This window comes from Mycena indigotica (assembly GCF_014461135.1).
Source record: "Mycena indigotica strain 171206Taipei chromosome Unknown Mind.scaff0006, whole genome shotgun sequence".
Lineage (NCBI taxonomy): Eukaryota > Fungi > Basidiomycota > Agaricomycetes > Agaricales > Mycenaceae > Mycena > Mycena indigotica.
This window is the reverse complement of record NW_023503005.1, coordinates 1,925,725-1,943,469: the sequence shown is the minus strand read 5'-3', so window position 1 is coordinate 1,943,469 and position 17,745 is coordinate 1,925,725. Positions and strand designations below refer to the sequence as shown.

General features: G+C 49.5%; 9 protein-coding genes across 9 annotated transcripts; 3 read left to right on the top strand and 6 right to left on the bottom strand.

Annotated features, from left to right (window-relative positions):
* Positions 1-78: 78 nt before the first annotated feature.
* MIND_00700000 (NAD-aldehyde dehydrogenase) lies at positions 79-2,826 on the bottom strand (the record flags this gene model as incomplete). The annotated part of the gene is made up of 25 exons (XM_037363704.1): positions 79-140; positions 191-223; positions 275-281; positions 341-362; positions 418-452; positions 502-507; positions 559-608; positions 660-762; positions 794-855; positions 906-938; positions 986-1,073; positions 1,121-1,214; positions 1,276-1,357; positions 1,410-1,630; positions 1,677-1,705; positions 1,753-1,842; positions 1,890-1,927; positions 1,980-2,034; positions 2,083-2,119; positions 2,166-2,304; positions 2,355-2,428; positions 2,476-2,488; positions 2,541-2,587; positions 2,633-2,697; positions 2,749-2,826. 25 exons carry the CDS (start codon positions 2,824-2,826, stop codon positions 79-81), a joined length of 1,563 nt encoding a protein of 520 aa, XP_037219348.1.
* Positions 2,827-2,984: 158 nt separating this feature from the next.
* Positions 2,985-3,427, top strand: MIND_00699900 (uncharacterized protein; the record flags this gene model as incomplete). The annotated part of the gene is made up of 4 exons (XM_037363703.1): positions 2,985-3,149; positions 3,200-3,248; positions 3,293-3,359; positions 3,409-3,427. Exons 1-4 carry the CDS (start codon positions 3,066-3,068, stop codon positions 3,425-3,427), a joined length of 219 nt encoding a protein of 72 aa, XP_037219347.1. The 5' UTR covers positions 2,985-3,065.
* Positions 3,428-3,489: 62 nt separating this feature from the next.
* MIND_00699800 (uncharacterized protein) lies at positions 3,490-7,749 on the bottom strand (the record flags this gene model as incomplete). The annotated part of the gene is made up of 14 exons (XM_037363702.1): positions 3,490-3,683; positions 3,730-3,961; positions 4,011-4,214; positions 4,263-4,327; positions 4,375-4,453; positions 4,499-4,747; positions 4,797-5,077; positions 5,125-5,303; positions 5,355-5,397; positions 5,449-5,620; positions 5,671-6,847; positions 6,894-6,991; positions 7,053-7,159; positions 7,206-7,749. The coding sequence occupies 14 exons, from the start codon at positions 7,747-7,749 to the stop codon at positions 3,490-3,492; spliced, it is 3,624 nt and encodes a 1,207-aa protein (XP_037219346.1).
* Positions 7,750-7,894: 145 nt separating this feature from the next.
* Positions 7,895-9,456, top strand: MIND_00699700 (uncharacterized protein; the record flags this gene model as incomplete). Its single annotated transcript, XM_037363701.1, has 10 exons — positions 7,895-8,248; positions 8,292-8,301; positions 8,349-8,392; positions 8,505-8,707; positions 8,752-8,817; positions 8,865-8,969; positions 9,020-9,046; positions 9,099-9,153; positions 9,201-9,356; positions 9,406-9,456. 10 exons carry the CDS (start codon positions 7,895-7,897, stop codon positions 9,454-9,456), a joined length of 1,071 nt encoding a protein of 356 aa, XP_037219345.1.
* A 280-nt stretch (positions 9,457-9,736) lies between these two features.
* On the bottom strand, positions 9,737-10,518 carry MIND_00699600 (uncharacterized protein; the record flags this gene model as incomplete). Its single annotated transcript, XM_037363700.1, has 6 exons — positions 9,737-9,862; positions 9,908-10,026; positions 10,072-10,095; positions 10,142-10,215; positions 10,260-10,320; positions 10,365-10,518. 6 exons carry the CDS (start codon positions 10,516-10,518, stop codon positions 9,737-9,739), a joined length of 558 nt encoding a protein of 185 aa, XP_037219344.1.
* Positions 10,519-12,773: 2,255 nt separating this feature from the next.
* On the bottom strand, positions 12,774-14,042 carry MIND_00699500 (Protein kinase; the record flags this gene model as incomplete). Its single annotated transcript, XM_037363699.1, has 1 exon — positions 12,774-14,042. The coding sequence occupies exon 1, from the start codon at positions 14,034-14,036 to the stop codon at positions 12,774-12,776; it is 1,263 nt and encodes a 420-aa protein (XP_037219343.1). The 5' UTR covers positions 14,037-14,042.
* A 23-nt stretch (positions 14,043-14,065) lies between these two features.
* MIND_00699400 (uncharacterized protein) lies at positions 14,066-15,093 on the top strand (the record flags this gene model as incomplete). The annotated part of the gene is made up of 5 exons (XM_037363698.1): positions 14,066-14,130; positions 14,174-14,399; positions 14,450-14,529; positions 14,580-14,841; positions 14,887-15,093. 5 exons carry the CDS (start codon positions 14,066-14,068, stop codon positions 15,091-15,093), a joined length of 840 nt encoding a protein of 279 aa, XP_037219342.1.
* A 10-nt stretch (positions 15,094-15,103) lies between these two features.
* On the bottom strand, positions 15,104-16,611 carry MIND_00699300 (uncharacterized protein; the record flags this gene model as incomplete). The annotated part of the gene is made up of 11 exons (XM_037363697.1): positions 15,104-15,125; positions 15,174-15,254; positions 15,300-15,383; positions 15,434-15,484; positions 15,537-15,628; positions 15,674-15,748; positions 15,793-15,858; positions 15,905-15,958; positions 16,008-16,334; positions 16,387-16,398; positions 16,450-16,611. 11 exons carry the CDS (start codon positions 16,609-16,611, stop codon positions 15,104-15,106), a joined length of 1,026 nt encoding a protein of 341 aa, XP_037219341.1.
* A 134-nt stretch (positions 16,612-16,745) lies between these two features.
* MIND_00699200 (uncharacterized protein) lies at positions 16,746-17,740 on the bottom strand (the record flags this gene model as incomplete). Its single annotated transcript, XM_037363696.1, has 4 exons — positions 16,746-16,982; positions 17,030-17,170; positions 17,218-17,645; positions 17,692-17,740. 4 exons carry the CDS (start codon positions 17,738-17,740, stop codon positions 16,746-16,748), a joined length of 855 nt encoding a protein of 284 aa, XP_037219340.1.
* Positions 17,741-17,745: the final 5 nt, after the last annotated feature.

Below are 17,745 nucleotides of genomic sequence, written 5' to 3'. Positions count from 1 at the left end.
AAGATCCTGGTTGTACATTCTCACCGTAGGACATACTGATACATTCACGACGATTCCCGATTCAGATTCACAATCATCTTAGAAAGCTGGCCAATCCAATTTCTCGCCAAAATTCCAGTGGACGGCCTTGGTACTTGTGTCTATTATGTAAAATGAGCGAGAGATTGTCGGGAACTTGAAGACGACGTACATTCCTCCAGGGCAAGACTACCCAACTCGCGACCTGAAGACGGAATCAAGCAACTGCCTAGTACAAACAACAACGGACACCCACCGAAACCCTGTCGACGTGCCATGAGAATCGCTCAAAGAAAGATGCTGCGGGGTAGGGCGGACTTACGGATTGCTTCTTGCCGCCGAATCTGTAAATTAAGCCGGATTAGCGACCAGACTTCACGCAAAATGCAATGCACTGACGGCGTGTTATTGCTGAGAATGTTGTACGCGTTGACCTGTGCTTCTGATTCAGTAGCGCCGACAACGAAGAAGATCATGGCTTACCCAAACCTAGCGGGAGAAGCGTCCCGGTGAAAGCTGATCTGTCAAAGGGAGACTTACAGTGCCCGCCTCAAGGGCAGAAGACACTCTCATGCATTGGTTCGCATCGTCTTTATTATTATATCAACGTTCCTGGTATGGTCCGACTGGAGATGACTGACTGGAATGTAAACCGGCACCTAGCCCAAAAGTTGTAGCATTGGCAAGCTTGATCGCCTCCTCTTCGGTCGCAAAAGTTCCGATACACAAAACCGGTCCGAAAATCTAGGTTTAAAAATTGAGTGCGCATACTAACAAGGACACCGATCTGCACTTCTTCTTGAACGATCTTCATGTTGGGTTGGATGTCCGTGAAGACTGCCACGACAAAATTACATGATCGCCAGCCCAGACCGAGGAAAGCATACGAGTTGGATCGACAAAGAAGCCTTTGCCCGAACCTGAGTCAGTCAGGATCAAGGGAATCTCGGAAAAATTGTGGCCAAACGTTTGTCCCCTCCCAAAATCACTTTGGCACCTTCCGACTTTCCGGATTCGATGTAGCCCCATACGCGATCATACTGACCCTTGGACACCTAGGAAAAAATGAATTCTAACGAAGGCTGTCTGAGTGTAAATATACCAATGGGCCGGCAGAGGATTTTTGGTCTAAACCATCACCAACGGAGAGCGCTTTCACCTTAGAAACAAGCGTTTCAATGAACTTGTCTTTAATGCTGCCAGTGATTCCGGGTCGGCGACAATCTTGTACCGAGAAAAAGGACCGATAAGCCGCACCTTTCTTGCACGTAGACGCGCGAGCCAGCAGTGCAATCCTGACCAGAATTATAACAAATCCCCAGAGCGGCCCAACTCGCCGCTGTGGATCAAGATAAGAAGAAATGTTGGATGAAAGCATGATTTTGAATTACCCTGATCAACGTCACACGATTCGAAAATGAGATGCGGACTCTTGCCGCCCAGTTCAAGGGATACTTTCTTGAGATTACTTTGCGCTGCTGCCTCCATGATCTTGCGACCAGTCAGAGTAGATCCAGTGAAAGCAACCTTGTCGACATCGAGATGCGACGACAATGCAGCACCACCAACAGGACCCAGTGACGGTACGGTATTCAGAACTCCAGGAGGAAACCTAATCCACTGACTCAGGACTTGCTGGAAATGAGCTAGAGGCTTACCCTGCTTCCTTGACATACTCCGAAAGTTTCTAAAATCGAAAGTTAAATCGGGTTCAAAGTATAAACATCGGCAGACCAGTGCAGTTAGAGGCGTAAGTTCAGAGGGCTTCATGACGATTGTGCATCCAGCTGCCAACGCCGGTCCCACTTTCCAAGCCCACATGTTCTGAAAATAGTTGGAACACGGGCATCAGACGGTCAAAAAAACGAAACGATTGGATAGTTCCAGGGAATAATCTGGCCACAAACGCCTGGTGACAGTTTGTGAGGATCTCAACCAGAATACGTTCAACCAGCACTCACCGATGGGCTCGCGTTTGGTAAAAGCGAATTTAGTCTTGTTGTCTACCTCCAGGGTCTAGAGAGGGTCAAGTTCGACGTCATGATGAAAAGCCCAGGCTGCTACCTCTCCAGCCAATTTGTCTGCCCAACCAGCGAAGTAGCTTTGGAGGTTTTAGCAATCAGGCATCGAGAGAGCCATGCACCTACCGCAGGCATTGGACAGAGTCACCTATATCGAAGTCCCGCGCGATCTTGAAAGGCTTGCCATTATTGAGCGTCTCAAGCTCTGCCAGTTCCTGGCCATAACTTGAGTGATGGAGAACAAAGAAATTGATTTGTTTCCTGCCTCGGCATTGGCCTCAATCAAGTCGGCCAACTTATTGATAAGACGCGCACGCTCCCAACCGGTGACATTCTTCCCCCAAGTAGTGTTGAACGCGTTTCGAGCTGCGGTGACAGCAAGATCGATGCTGAAAGGATTGTGTGAGATCTGTCTGAGCTGCTTTGGGAGGCGTACTCTTTGGGAGAGGCTGTAATGCAAAGCAGTCAGTCGAGTGATGTGAGTCAATCCAGAATACTGACCGGCTACCACTGAGCACAGGACTTGTTCGGTAAAAGGATTGACCGCGCTGCCATTATCTCAGCCGACTGTCGCGGACATTGCAGACGCCCACTCAATGACTTCTTGCGAGTCCGCAGAGCTGACAAACTCGTTGTTGATGAAGAGTCCGGTTTGGACCTACGAGTCCACACAATCGGTGCTTTCCTTCATCGACAGTAGACGAAATACCTTGATTTCGGGGTGAGCCTTGCCACCACGAACAGTTGCAAATTGAGCCATGATACGATGAAGGAAAGAAGGCTTCATCGGAACCCGAGATGCGGAGTGATTCGCCACTGTAACTCGCACGCTCTACCTCCCCCCACGTGCTGCCCAAAGTCAGAACAGCCTTGACAGTGTACAAATCGGCCATTGACCGCACCGATACACCGAGATAAATCACCGCCCAAGCTGTTTCGAAATCTTTAGTTGACGGAGTGGAAGTAGGATCACTAGGTACGGATCAACGCGGAGATAAAAAATCTTTCTTTCCTCCCCTCATCATCATGCTCGCCCGAGTCGTCGCTCGCCCCGCCATTCGTCAGCTCCATACGACGGCTAGACTTCGCTCTGGCCACGGAGACTATAACGTACTGCTTTGTTCATGGGCCATCGTCCTTTCTCACTTTGTTCTATGCAGCATCTGCCCTTCAAGGTCCCATTCCAAGGCGCGGCTGCAACTCCATTTGGTAGGCCCCTCCTTCACCCGACGCGCATTCCTCATCCATAAAAGGCCTGAAAATGATTGCATTCCTCTCCTTCGGCTTCGCCGTACCATTTGTTGCCGTCAAGTTGACGCAGTGAGTCCCTCCTCTCCTTACTATCCGGACATTGCTCACATATCTCCAGACTGAAGCGTGGCGCTTAATTCCTCGTGTAGATCTAGACATAGACGTAGATGCCGGCTACGCTAGACTATTGTAACCCCACCTAGTCATCCAAACTAGACAAGACATCTTCGAACACAATAGCTTTCCGCTCTCGACCTTCTTTGGCACAGTTACAAACTTCAAGGAAGCTCGGGTCTCCGTCAAGAGCATCCAATGCGCACCAGGAAGCTTGTCGAGTCGCCAAACTCGTTGAAGAGCCTTCCCCCATCGCCAAAATCACACCATGAACGACAACTGCACAGAATTGACAAGGAGCAGAAGAGCACACGGTACCACTCACTGGAGCATCGCGCCTGGAGCCCGAGTTTTTCTTTAACGACCCTGAAGTCTAGGCATTTATTAGCTTGGAGGCGTTCCAGCAGAGTCTTCGTTGGATGCTGAGAGACGGTGTCTTCCATGAAGTAGCGATTGAAAAACGGCTGCAGAAGCGTGTCGAAGACAGATTCTGCTCCAACCATGTCGTCAGATAGATATGAGGCACCCAGTATGGACTCGACAACGTCAGAGAGGACCTTCAGACGCCAGGTCAAAGTTGTTGTTCTGCGATACACCTCAACTCGCCTTGGGAGCATTGAGTTCCTGCCAGTATTGACCAACAGAACGCCCTTCTATAGCCGCCATATTCGTTGCCTCATATTTCACCGCCTTGAGGTGTTGCACATAGTCCTCGACTATTGGGCGTAGGTTGTCGGAAAGAAGCACATGCTGATACAAGCCGGAGTCGACACAAATCGCGGCCAACGTCTGGTTCGATCCCATGGAGCCCTGGAACATTAAAATACTCTGGTGCCTCACTAATCAAGTAAACCAAACCTTGAAAACTGTCAGGTCCCCAGCCGTCAAGCTCGAATTGCGTGCATAAATGTGGTCGACGATAACTTATCAGTTGTGGTGAGCATCTTTCTTGGGGAACGAGGTAACCTACGGAGCTCTAGGATAGCGTCACCGATAAACTCGAGTCTTTCATACGACACACGGTCGTAGACCGATATTGACGCATGAGTCTGAGCCTATGAGCCGTTGAGACGTTGGGCCTTGTGAACACTTACCAGAGCTTGGGCAATGAGGTGTTTGCTGGTAAGTTTACACCCAATCAATTCGTGGACAGCCTCGATAGTCCCAGATGCGAGCTTCGCCGAGATTTTCGCTGGAGGAACAAGTAATTTCCGACGCAAGTCCGCCCACGTGTCTACGTTTGGGAAGGGCAGGTTCAGCGATTTGGCAGCCAACAGAGCGACATCTCTCCCCCCGCTGAGATATGCAGCGCCAAGAATAGCTTCGGCAATATCGGCAACCACCTTTGGGTCAAGGTGAGATGGCAAAGCAAGTCTAAAAGGCCCAAAACACCTTATCCCCCAGTCTTTGTTCTCGCTCCTTTTGCAGCTTTTTCTCCATCACCTCCGTCTTCACGCCGGCATTCTCGGTTACTTGAAAATTGGGTGGTTGCCATGCCTTGACACTGAATGCTTTAGACTGAATGTAGGCAGGCAAACCAACACAATCCACACTGCGAAACAGGCACTGATTGTTGACGATTTGCTGTCTCGCACGATGTAAGGCACCTTCCCGGTTGGACGGCTCATTGACAAAGACATAGATGGACGCCAGGTATTTCAAGAATGAATCACCTGATATGCGGGATCAGGATTGACAGGCGCCCACATCAACTACGCACCCAGAAGCTCCAACCGCTCATAATCAAACTCCATTCGGCTGGAGGTTGTAGTAATTGCCATATTAAGCAAGTCCTCCGCGATTTGATGATTGAAGAATCTGGCGTTCAGTTCCTTGACAAGCAAAAAACTGTCAAGACGACGGGATATTGACGGAAACAGCAATGCAGTCCGAAACGTGCTGTCAGCGCGCAGCTTGAGTATAAAACACGCAGGGCGCTGTTTAACGCACCTTGCAGGAACTGTGAATTTCAAACACAATTCTGGTATAAGATCTAAGTGATTTTATCAGCGCATCATCGAGATAGTATTGGTCTGTAACGAACACTTCGGAGGTGGGGGACCACTGACTTGCTGAGGTTTTGCAGGATCAAGATGCGATGTAGAAGTCATGACTGAGGCAATTTCGACAAGTGCCTGGTTCTCGTCTTTTAGCCTTTCAAAGTTCTTCCGCACAGCTTTGCAATATTCAAGGAGGTTTGCATAAGATGCTTCGCGCTGGTGAAGATGCATTTCAAGTCTTGAATTATCCAAAAGATCACACATACTGGACTATCTTCAGGATGACTCAGAGGACTCAAGTCAGGTCGGACGCAAAGGGCTTCATATCGTCTTGTAAGCTCAGTCGCTCTATCAAGCAGCACTGCGTCATTTACATCGGCTGCGACAATATGGGCAGGGCCATAAGCCAGCGGTTTGCACCAAGACTCTGCCGCTTCTGCAACAAGTTGCCAGGGAATATCGTCGTGAATGATACTATGGGGGCTTTTCCTCTCCCAAGGCCGTTGGAGTGGCGCAAGAAAGTAGGGCATAGCTTCGATAGGACAGGTAAACGCTTTGTTAGCAACAGATCGACAGAGACGTAGCGTGTAGGAGTGCAGAAGAACTAGTTGCTTGGGCTCAACGGTGAAAGGCGAGTATTTGACTATCTCAATATTTACTGTCACATCGTCCAAAAAAAGATTGAACGCAGGACAGGTCGGTAACGGTTGGCGCGTGAGGAGCAGTAGTGGTGCGTATTTATCCTTCAAGGCGGGGATGATGATGACGGTGGGAAACAGGTACAGTTCTTGCAGAGGCGAGTGGGACCAAAAATTAGGGCTTTTCCGTGGGTAGACTTGCACTCCGAGACTCGTATCTCTTGACGCTAACTCGGATGAATGCCACGCAATCGACTTCAGAGGGCTGAGAAAGGCGTCTGGTTCAAGTACGCCTGCTCGCCAAAGCGCATCACAGAAGTTGTAACACGCAGAACGCCTCGCATGAGCTTTGGAGGGGTAGGTGCGACCAGAGATACGGCGCGGTAGTATATGTTGCCACAAGAGAGTACACGTATAGAGATTTCCCTCCTTATGAAAGTCAAATAGAGGCGACGGGAAGTTGATGTCGTTTGCACGTGAGGCAAGTCGATACAAAACTGCGGTGGCGGTGAGTAGAGTTATAACTCCTCCGGTAGTTGGCTCGATGATTCTGTCTTGTTCTGCGTCCTCTTGTCCTTCATCAAACGGCTCTAGCTGCAGCACGATGGGCGGAACAGCACCAGCTGGGTCTTCACCAACAATTTTGATCCATCGAAGCAGATCAGGTTCCGTAGCGTTATTGGTTCGCAAAAGGTGAGGAGGTTGATGGCCGTTGTTAACCATATGAACAAGGAACGTCTCTTTCTCGGCGGCGAGGAAGCTTCGGTGGTAGGCATACGAGAGTAGTTCTTCAGATAGGTCGAATCTAATATAATGTCAACAAACTGGAACCGGGCGAGGCACTAGTTGACCGTATAACAACAGTGACGTCTGGAAAATCCAGATCCTCAAGAGACTTGGTCGCAATTGCAAGGTTCAGGTTGCCTGATTCGAATTTTTGATACATTTCCTACTATGAAGGGAGTTTAGCGCGCTGAGCATGGGAATACAATATTGACTATGGCGAGGACCTTTTGGTCATCGTCATAAGTGAAAGCGAAGGTTTTGATGGACGGAAGGAGTTCTGAAAGCATCGAAAAGAGTTGCGCGATGACAGTAGCCGTTATCCGACATTTTACTGAATGGGCAATGAATAAAAGGAAAGAGGCTAAATCCCCACGGACCAAAAATAATTCCCCGAAAGTCCTTTCCATAAGGCTCGAACGCTTTAACAATTTGGAATAGTCGAAGAAATTTGGGAGAAACATTGAATCCTGGAGACGTCGGATCCAGATTTGGCACAGTATAGTTCCAGTTCTTGATAATCTGGACCAGTTTAGCATCTTGTTCTGTTGTGGGTCCATTCTTCGAGTAGTTACACCAGAAAAAGTCTGCAGCACAAGTTCCGACGTGTTCATCTATGTACTGGGCTTGTTTGAGGGCTGGATGCGATGGATCGAGAGCCTGGAGTCGCTGTGATAACTTGGAGTGGACGTCACTCCCATCGTATTGAATGACAATTTCCCTCAGCGACTGGCGGTCTTCATCATGGCCAACTTTGATTCTTTTCGAAGGAGGCGCCAAATCGGAGGTAGTGCTGCGTTTGAGAGAATAGGATGGAGGTTGGGAATCACTGGGTGCAACTGGACCAGTCGACGCGGTTGTCCCAGATACAGTCAGAAATTCGTGACCAGTCTCATTCCCTTTCTGCTTCACAACGCGACGCATACCCGACAACAAGTAGACGTTGTTCAGTGTTGTTCTTGTGTTGCTTGCTCACAGTATTGTGGAAGGCTGTTGAAGGCTGTGACGGCCCTCGTCACTAAATGTACTTAAACTTCCACGGCACCGAAGATTGGTGGCGGCCGCCCCCATGAACCATTCGGCACTCCTGTCTTCGCTTGGAGAAGGTCGCGCTCGACGACCAAGTTCTAGAAGACGTGTTACTTCAGACCCATGCCTTCCAGAACGACTACCCACTAGCTCTATCTTGCAACGAGAAGCTGAACATGACGCACCGCGAGCCATTCTCCGTCAGCTACGAAGGAGTCCGTCTCCGTCTCCGCCACAGTCGCCAACATCTGAAGAGGCCGAAGAAGAAGAAGATAGAAGTAGCCACCACCGGAGACCAAGCTTGAACTCTATGGCGTCTTCAACTTCGTCTGTCCGATCTTTCGGTTCGATTTTCAAGCAACCGAAATCTCAGTCGTCGTGGAGAGACCCGCAGGTATGACTACTGCCTACTTCTTGCCTCTCGCTGATTTCAGTAGCCATTTGAAGGTGCGCTTTCACCGGTATCAAGTTTTAGAAATGAAATTGGTCCTCAGTTCTCCGCGCCGTCGAGCGCAAGGACATAACCTATCTCATGGAGGTCAGAGATAGAGCTTTTCAACTTTTAGTTCGTATGAGTGGCGGGATTACACCATTGCTGCATGCGATGCGCCTAGGACCCAGTCACCGTGAAGTTGCCGTTGTGTTATTAGGGCAAGTCTCTCTGGTCAAGCCGATATAGTTCTCCAACCAAGTGCAGGGCATTTTCACGATGGGTTAATCACCTTGAGGATGACCAGATGGAAAATCCAAAAACCAAAGTAATTCTCAAGGCACTTCGCACCAACCTGCGTCTTGGTATCGATTATGGGTTAACAAGTCATGCCAGCGACCTCACGGCTTCATTTCTCCAAACGTAATGTGCCACTTCTCGCGAATCTTTAATTCTCAACGTTTCAGCTTGATCATGAGCCAAGGCGAAGTTTGGGTTCTTGGGCAGGCTTCAAATGTTGCACTTGCTCTAAGGTTTGCTCATCGCCAGAATCTGCACGAAATTGTTCATGCTATCCTAGAGCTGGCACCGAGGGTCAACCTGTGGCAACAGCAGATGCCGCCGTCCGCAAATTCGCGACACGAGAACTTGGCAAAGCGGATTTAATCGCAACTCTCGCTGACTAGTTAGTGATGCCTCATTCTTTTCTGCACTGATCGACCAACTACTTTTCAGTATAGCAAATGCAACCGCAGACCTGCTGTAAATGCTCACCAAATGACATATGGAAGTCTCCTTTTAACGCATCGTTTAGAATGTTGGGGGCGTGGTCAATTGCCTCAGAAATACTGGGAGTCGACCAGATTCCGGTGAGACAACAGAGAATCGAAACGTACTTAACTGAACCTACTCTTAGACCTATTATTTCGCGCGAGATGACCGTGTTTACAAAGCCTTCGTTGAGCGCCTCGACCTGCATAAGGCGGCTATACAGGCGAAGCTGAGCAAGCGATGGAAGTGGCAGAGTCGGGTATTGAGAACTGTGTTGGAAGGAAGAACAACAACTTATCGGGTTTGTCCATTCTATGCCCCCTTCATTCCGTCTAATACTGTATCGACAGAGTAAAGTTGAGTCCCTAGCAGGCGAGCTTGACCAGGGCGAGGGTGTTTAAGACGATGCAATTTTCCCTTTTCATGTTCATTGTACTAACGCCAATCATTGTATCCAGTTTATCCTTAAGCTGCCTTTCGCTCGTAAAAGGTGCCCAGCTGGTCCAAAATTGCAACCAGTTGCTGGCGTATTATCGAGCGCAGATCAATGTTGTTTTTTCTTTTCTTTTTCGCTCGTACAAGGTGCCCAGCTGGTCCGAGATCACAACCGGTTGTTGGCGTATCATCAGGCGCACATTCCCGAGTTGCCTTTACTTGCCAACTGCCCAAACGTATTCATGATTAGCTTCCAAATACATCTAGCCCTTTCCACCAACAAAACCCTGCAACTGCTAATAGATTCGAGACTGCAAAGCCCAAATCGAGTTGCACGACAGTGTAGATCCACAGAGTGATCAAGGGTGGTGTCTGAACAATGAGCGGTTGTTAGCAAAGAAAGTCAGATGCACGAACTTGTTTCATGTTGACCAGATACGAGCTGCGCTTGAGAATATAGAGCATTCGAGAGCCGGAGGCAGTTCCAAGGATGAACAGGAGAAGCTGCATTCTGAAGTCCCGCTTGTGTCGATTCGCTAGAAGATATTAAGGCTGGAAGTCGGTGGTAGATGGCCACTTGCAGTAGAAAATGAAGAGAGAGAGGACTGAAAAGACCATGAGTAATGGAGCGTGGAAGAGATGGTTTCGGACTAGGTATTCCTTGGATTAATCTGTCCAGGACAGTCTTCAAGTTCACTCCTTGCCCATATTGATGGTATGTTAAACTGCGAACGCGTCAAGATCACTTGGGGGAGAGCTTTAAACGAACATGTCCATCAGCACGAGTAGAGAGCAGACAGGTATAACTATAAGGGACGTATTGAATATTTCTGCGCTGGAATCAGAGGAGGCCACCAAGACGCGTCACGGTTACCCTCGCCGAGACTCATTTCCGCTTCCGGTGCTTGCAAGTTGACCTTCTTGAGGATCCCAGACTGATTTATGAGCCTCCATTGCTCTTCTTCAGAGATAAGCGGCGCTGCTGGCGCATTTGCCTGTGGCGACGAGGAAGTTTTCCGTTTAGGCATGGTGTGCGTGACGGCGCAACGATGTGTCAGACTGTGACTTGACTGATAAGCGCGATTAGATCTGATAATGGATGCTTAAATCTCGAATTCGTTACACTCTAATACGAAGTGCGTAGAATAAATTATTAGATTGTTAGCAACGAGCTGATTAATGGGATGGCCCAGGTAGCAGTAACTCGAGTCGATCAGTAATAAGTTCCATAGGTTACTTAGTTTAAGGAGGTGCGCTGCAATGAGATACAAGGCAACTTGGGCAAGGAAAAGAAGAAGAAATCAAGGCCTAGGGTGAGCCGGAACGTCAAATACTCTACCCTCTCCCATCTCCGGACGGCAATAGTCGTGTATCCAGGACGTTGCAACCAATTGCTCTGCAGTGATACGTTCATGTGGCTGATATCGGAATACAGAACGCAAAAGTGCTTCATAAACCACCAATTCTTCTCCACGCAGATTACAGTGATCGTTGACCAGATGAGAGGGAATCTTGGTGGTCGGATCCAAGGGTTGGCCATCGTCATCGAAAATCTTGGTTCGCCTCTTCCATTTTGACCACGTGGGTGCCGGAAACTTGCCCAATCTCAATACCATTTCCTTCAACATACGGTTCGGTTCCTGTTTAGCGAAGAATGCGATTGGGGCGAGGAATGGATCGATGCCGCAAACTAACAGCATATGAAAGGCAGCGCCGAGCGCCCAGATGTCGAGCTCAGTTGTCGCATGGGGTATAGTGTCAAGAAGTGCTTCAGGGGGGCGCAAGGCTAATGGAGTAGCCAACTGAGGCGTTGTAGACAAGCCAGCCATGTAGGACTCGCTGAAATCGCAGATCTTGACATTGGATTTGGTGAAGCAAAGACGCAGGATAGTGGTATTTATAGTCAGTCCTGGAACGACGTATTCTGGAACGTGGGGGGACGAGTTGGTTTCGCTGTGGCGAAAGCATTTGTATGGCACACCCATATAGCGTTGAACATCTTCAGGGCTGGTTAAAGCATTTGGAAGACAAAGAAGCAGATTTCCTGGGTGGAGGTCCCCATGAGCAACGCCGCGTCGGTGGAGGTAGCGAAGGCCAAGCGCGATTTGTCCTGACAGTCGACGAACTATTTCTATCGGCAGAGAGTCATTCTCCCAGAACGAGCCCCAGTACACATCGGATGCCAAGTTTGCTCCGAATACCTCACCAACAATGCATTGGTGTTTTCCGTTTGGCCCCTCGTGGATGAATGAGTCAAACATTCGTCCTACATGTTCGCTTCCCTCCTCTGTTGCATCGTACGTCGCCTGGAGATGTCGCAGAACTTCCACTTCTGTGACAGTGCGCCCTGCCATGACTATTTTGAGAGAAGCGTATGATTGAGTTTGTTCATCGATTACGAGCCATGTTGTCGAAGTTCGACCATAACCAAGCTTGTGGACCACAGTGTATCGGCCGTTCGAGAATTGATCGCTGATGTGAACAGGGTGATTGCCGTTCGGGCCATAACTTCCAAAGCTTTCTGCCCCAACAACTCCAGGAAGGTCGGGTTTCACTGTTACTGCCATGTCTCGACAATCAGGTCGGAGACAACGAATCACGGCGTCACGATATCACGTGACAGATCACACCACATCCCAAATTGCTGGTCGGTGGTGGTTGCAGTAAGCACAAAGTAGAAGATGAAGAGAGAGAAGGGACTGAAAAGGGCGCAAAGAATAGAGCATCGAACAAATGGTTTCGTACTAGGTAATTTATCAGTAGAACGGTCTTCAACTTGAAGCCTCAGTGAGTTCACTCACTGGCACATTGATGGTATGTACTACTAGTCGTGTACTAGTACTTACTTATGTTAAGCTGCTACACGCGCACTTTGAGGAGAGATTTAAACACCAGCAGGGCAGACGGAAGAGGGATGTATTGAATATTTCTGCGCACACTGGCAGGCTCCAGACGCTCCAGAGCGCTGCAGTGTAACCTTCTAGTGCTTGCGGGTGATCCTTCCCTTCTTGAGGATCCCAGACTGATATATGAGCCTCCGTTGCTGTTCTTCAGGAATGAACGGCGCTGGTTGATTTGCCCGTGGGACGAGAAAGTTTTTCCGTTACCCGTCATGGATAATCGCCAAAAACGCGATGAGATCTGATTGATCGTCAAGAATTCATGGCCAGCAATTCATGGCCAGCAGCTCAGCTAAAAATGTACAGCCATGGCTTTCACATTACTATTCAATGTCCATAAGATCAGGCAATACTTATGACACAGAAAACGAGGTCTACTAGTATCAAGAGAAGTCCGGGACGTCAAACACTCTGCCCTCCTCCATTTCGGGACGGCAGTAGTCGCATATCCAGGTACTCGAAACCAACTGCTCTGCAGTGATACGTTCATGTGGCTGATATTGGAATATGGAACGCAAAAGTGCCTCATAAACCACCAATTCTTCTCCATGTAAATCGCAATATTTGCTCACTAGGCGAGAGGGAATCTTGGTGTTCGAATCCAACGGTTGGCCATCGTCGTCAAAATCGTCATTTCGCCGGTTCCATTGCGACCACAAGGGCTCCGGAAACTTGCCCATTCTCAACACCATTTCCTTCAACATGCGATTCCAGTCTCGTTTACCACCCAAAAAACCTCCTGGACAGATGAACGGCTCGAGCCCGCCGACTAACAGCATATGGAAGGTAACGCCGAGTGCCCATATGTCGAGCTCGGTTGTCGCATGGGGCATAGTGTCGAGAACTGCGTCAGGGGGACGCAAGGCTAATGGAGTGGCCAACTGAGGAATGGTAGACAAGCTAGCCATGTAGGACTCGCTGAAGTCGCAAATCTTGACGTTGGATTTGGTGAAGCAAAGATGTAGGTTGGTGGTATTTATAGTCAGTCCTGGGACAAGGTATTCTGGTATGTGGGGAGGCGAGTAGCCTGTTTCGTTGCGGACAAAGCATTTGTGTGGCATGCCCATATAGCGCTTAACGTCCTCAGGGCTGGTTAAAGCATTTGGAAGACATAGGAGCATGTTTCCTGGGTGGAGGTCCCCGTGAGCAACGCCGCGTCGGTGAAGGTAGCGAAGGCCTAGGGCAAGTTGTCCCGAAAGTCGACGAACCATTTCTATTGGCAGAGATTCGTTCTCCCAGAACGAGCCCCAGTACACATCGGATGCCAAATTTGCTCCGAATACCTCACCAACAATGCATTGGTGTTTTCCGTTTGGCCCCTCGTGGATGAAGGAGTCAAACATTCGCCCCACATGTTCGCTTCCCTCCTCTGTTGCATCGTACGTCGCCTGGAGATGTCGCAGAACTTCCACTTCCGTGACAGTGCGCCCTGCCATGACTATTTTGAGAGAAGCGTATGATTGAGTTTGTTCATCGAGTACGAGCCATGTTGTCGAAGTTCGACCATAACCAAGCTTGTGGACCACAGTGTATCGTCCATGCGAGAATTGGTCGCCTATATGGACGGGATGATTGCCGTTCGGGCCATAACTGCTGAGGCTTTCTGCGCCAACAACCCCAGAGAGCGCGGGTCGGTCCGATGTCATGTCAAACATGTTGTGACCACCGAAAAACTATGTCAACAGCAAACGAGGATCATCTGCTTGAGATTCTGGATGCACACGGGCAAGAGTTTCTCAAGTCATTCGGCCTCCCGCTCAGCAATGCAAGCGTGAAGCGAAAGGGTCCAGAGCTCTCCCCACGCCCCCCAAAAGCTTGCAAAGCTCGAATCACCTTCAGACTCTGACTCGGATGAAGAGGAATGGGGCGGCATCCAAGCTGCAGACGACTTCGAACAGGATGACGATGAATTCACTTCCGACCTGCCGCAAAATGTGGTCCATTTCGCGGGTCCAAGTACCACTAAATCAAACCAGAGTTTCTCCGCTGCGCAGAAAAAGGCTTTTTTAGTGAGTCGACGAGTGCATCCTGCTTAATCGTGGCCCAAAACGACACGCAGTCGTCAAAAGTATCCAAGCTCAGCGACTTCTCTTCTCAGCCAGGGCGAACTTCTACCCAAGTTGATGATGAAGAAGAGCGGTAATACCCTTGATATTCTTCACCGGTCGCGAAATCTGATCGTTCGCCAGGACGAATGCCCAGAACGACGCTCTTCTTCACCGCCTCGTCCACACAAAATTGCTTTCTGGCTCATTGAATGAAGAACTGGATTTAACCTCTGCGCAACGGAAAAAAGCGCTTGCCGGTCGCGTTATGGAACTGGCAGGAGGCGCAAGGCTAGGCAAGGGAGAAAAACGGGTCAGAGAAGGTGAAAGGAATAAAGCCTCGAAACATGTAAGGGAGGGCCTAGTGAGGAAACAGAAGGAACGTCAAGCCAAACACCTTGAAGAGGTCTGTGCTTGTCGATTATCCACAATTTTAGCTCACTCTGCTCAGGCCAAAAATATGGGCAACTACCATCCCACAATCAAAAAGTTATTCGAAGATACGAAGAGTACAACGAAACGTCGAGAAAGGGGAATGGGGATGGGAGTTGGAAGGTTCAGTGGGGGAATGCTCAAGCTCGGCAAAGACGACATCAGTCGAGTTCAAAATGGCGCGTTCAGTCAGGGAGGAAACAAAGGTGGCCGCAAACGGCGGTAGAATTCAAGCTTTATCGGTGACCATATGGCATGCTAATGGGAATCTGGTCAACCTGTTTCGCCAATTTTCGCAAGACCTACATTGGAATCTGGCGGCCATATTTGTCGATTAAGATTATGGTCGGCGCTTCACTGGCACCATAACTCTTCTCTGAATCTGACCTGAAAAACCGTCAGACCCTGGTATGGATACGATAACAGCCTCACGAATGAGAGCGTCGTCCACGGCCATGTCTATCCTCCCGCTCGCGATGATGCTTGTGTCGACCCGATCTGTGTCGCCGTTCGTTTCTTACTACAATTGAAGGATTTCTGCATTCAATCCAGTCAAAATGACGAACCGATTCTCGACCGGAGATGGTCTTCCTTCTTCGGGACCGAAGTCACCGACTCTATGTAGAACGGGTTGAATGCCACTTTCGACGCCATATTCATTGTCTTCACCTTGTTATCTCTTTGCCGGCTTCATTTTCGAAAATCACATTGACTCCCGATGGTACGATGTAATATGTCCCTGGACTTCTGGATCGATTTCCCTGGTGTTTGTTAGTCCATCTTGACGCGAAACCTTGCATTCCTACCCTTGAGCCAGATGAACGCTGGTGTTCAACTTCAGGCGAGGGTGCTCGCGCCTCACGATTTAGGATTGGAGTGCTCTGCGAAGAGTCAGTCGAGGCACATCAGGCCAGAAGTGTCGTACGGCAGGATTCCGTTTAGAATTTTCGGCCCAGTCATGGGCTGTGGGGCGAGAAGAGTGCGTCGGTGGCTGGCGATCCTGTGAGTTTTATTTTCCATGCAATATAGTGTCTCACCTCTGGTAGTGGCCGAGATGCTCGTCTTTGGGAGCTTCTCAGGCTCGATGCCAACTAGCCGCATTCAGATGGAGGGATGTCATACACCAACCAGGTGGTTTACCTCTGTGAGCGGACTCTCCCTCTCCAAGTCGTGCTGGTGGCTGAAGAGCCCTTCCATCCTCGGACCGTATGCACTGGAAGGTAGCACTGATTCAGTGTCACCTCTTGAAACCACATCTTGCTGGGCCTGCGTTTGAAGAACATTTGCTGGAGCCTGAAATATGCTTCCGTGGTATGACCCCCAAGAATCGTGTGCGGAAATTTGCCTCGGTTGATGGGCACTAGAACTCCAACTTCGTGCACTCGGCGAATGGGAGTGTCTGGAGGAGTCGCTTAGTAGATTTGGGGTACTGTGAGACGCCGCAGGACTATTTTGAGAGACTATGGGCTAGTTCAAGTCAGTAATCATATCGAAAACTCCGTGCAACCCGGCCCCTCACTGTATTGTCCAACTACCAGAGACATTTAATTTGTCAGGTCATATATCTAGAAGAAGCCTCAACTTCCATCGTTGCTCGTTTGGCTGGGCGACGTTTAAGCCTTCTTGACCGACGACCTGGACTTGTAGCCGGATCGGCTATGGGATTGCCAGCGGGGACATCACTGGTTTGGGCTTCTTGCGAAGAGGAGCTGAAGGCGCGGAAAATGTCTTTAATGCGCATCATGTTGGTGGATGGGTAGCAGTAGCGGCGGTGGACTGGCAATCCGGAGTATTTAGAGAGGAACGTGAAGAACACGCGTTGCACACGCCATAGATGTGCAACAAGGGCGTCATATTAAAGTGTCAGAAAGTTAATTTCTACATTGTCCCTTGTAGTTTTTTGACTTCCGCGAGAGCGTGCGCTACTTTTGAGATGGCATCCGCAGTGTTACCAATGGAAAGAGAATCGGTCGTTGATGTCATCAATCTACTGTTCAGAACGCGAAGGCTGTCCTCCAAAGCAACAGCAGATTGTTCCAAGGCAGTCTTGAGAGACTGGGGCTTACTAGCAGACGATGTGGCAGTCAAAAGCGGATATGCAGGGGTAGAAGGGACCTGGATAACGGTCAGCGATAACGAACAATCAAAAACTGATTGGTCACTGTGGGTGGTTGGACCAGAACCGATGCGATGGCTGGAGGTGGTTCAACAATAGACGCTGGCGCTGGCCTTTCGGGCACGAGAATATCGCGGCCCACAGAATCCACTTCTGTGATGTAAACTGTCCTGCAAACGACGCATTCCTCGGCAATAATAAGCCTTTTGTAGCCAGATCAAGAGCAACACGTACTTTGCGATGATCTTTGTCGCCACCGGCCTTGGGAGGACGGACAAGTGGTACACCAAAACACGTTGGGGAGGGACACTCTTCTGCAAGCATAGCCCAACCTTTCAGCAACCTTTCACCGATGGCAGAACTGGCCAGATCGGACTGCTCTCTGCGACGCCGGCTTTGTTCACTTTCCGGTGGCAATACAAACTCCGAGGCCTCCGAAACTTCAGTTGGAGGAGTGGATGATCGAGAGAGATGGGAACTGGATGATGCACTGGAGGGTTCTGGTTGCGGTCGGGCTGTTTTGGACGACGAAGAAGAAGATCCTTCTGGAGGGCCATCACAGCTGGCGCAAAAGAAGACAACAGGGGACCGTGCACTCGGTGAACGCATTAGCGGCACACTGCAACCAGCGGAGGGACAAGTTCGGTCTGTTAGAACCCATCCTGGCTATATTGTTAGGCTTCATACTTGAAGCGTCCGATTGCGCACCTTTCAGCATGTATTCGCCCAAAACACTCGACACATCGAGAGAGGACATGGATG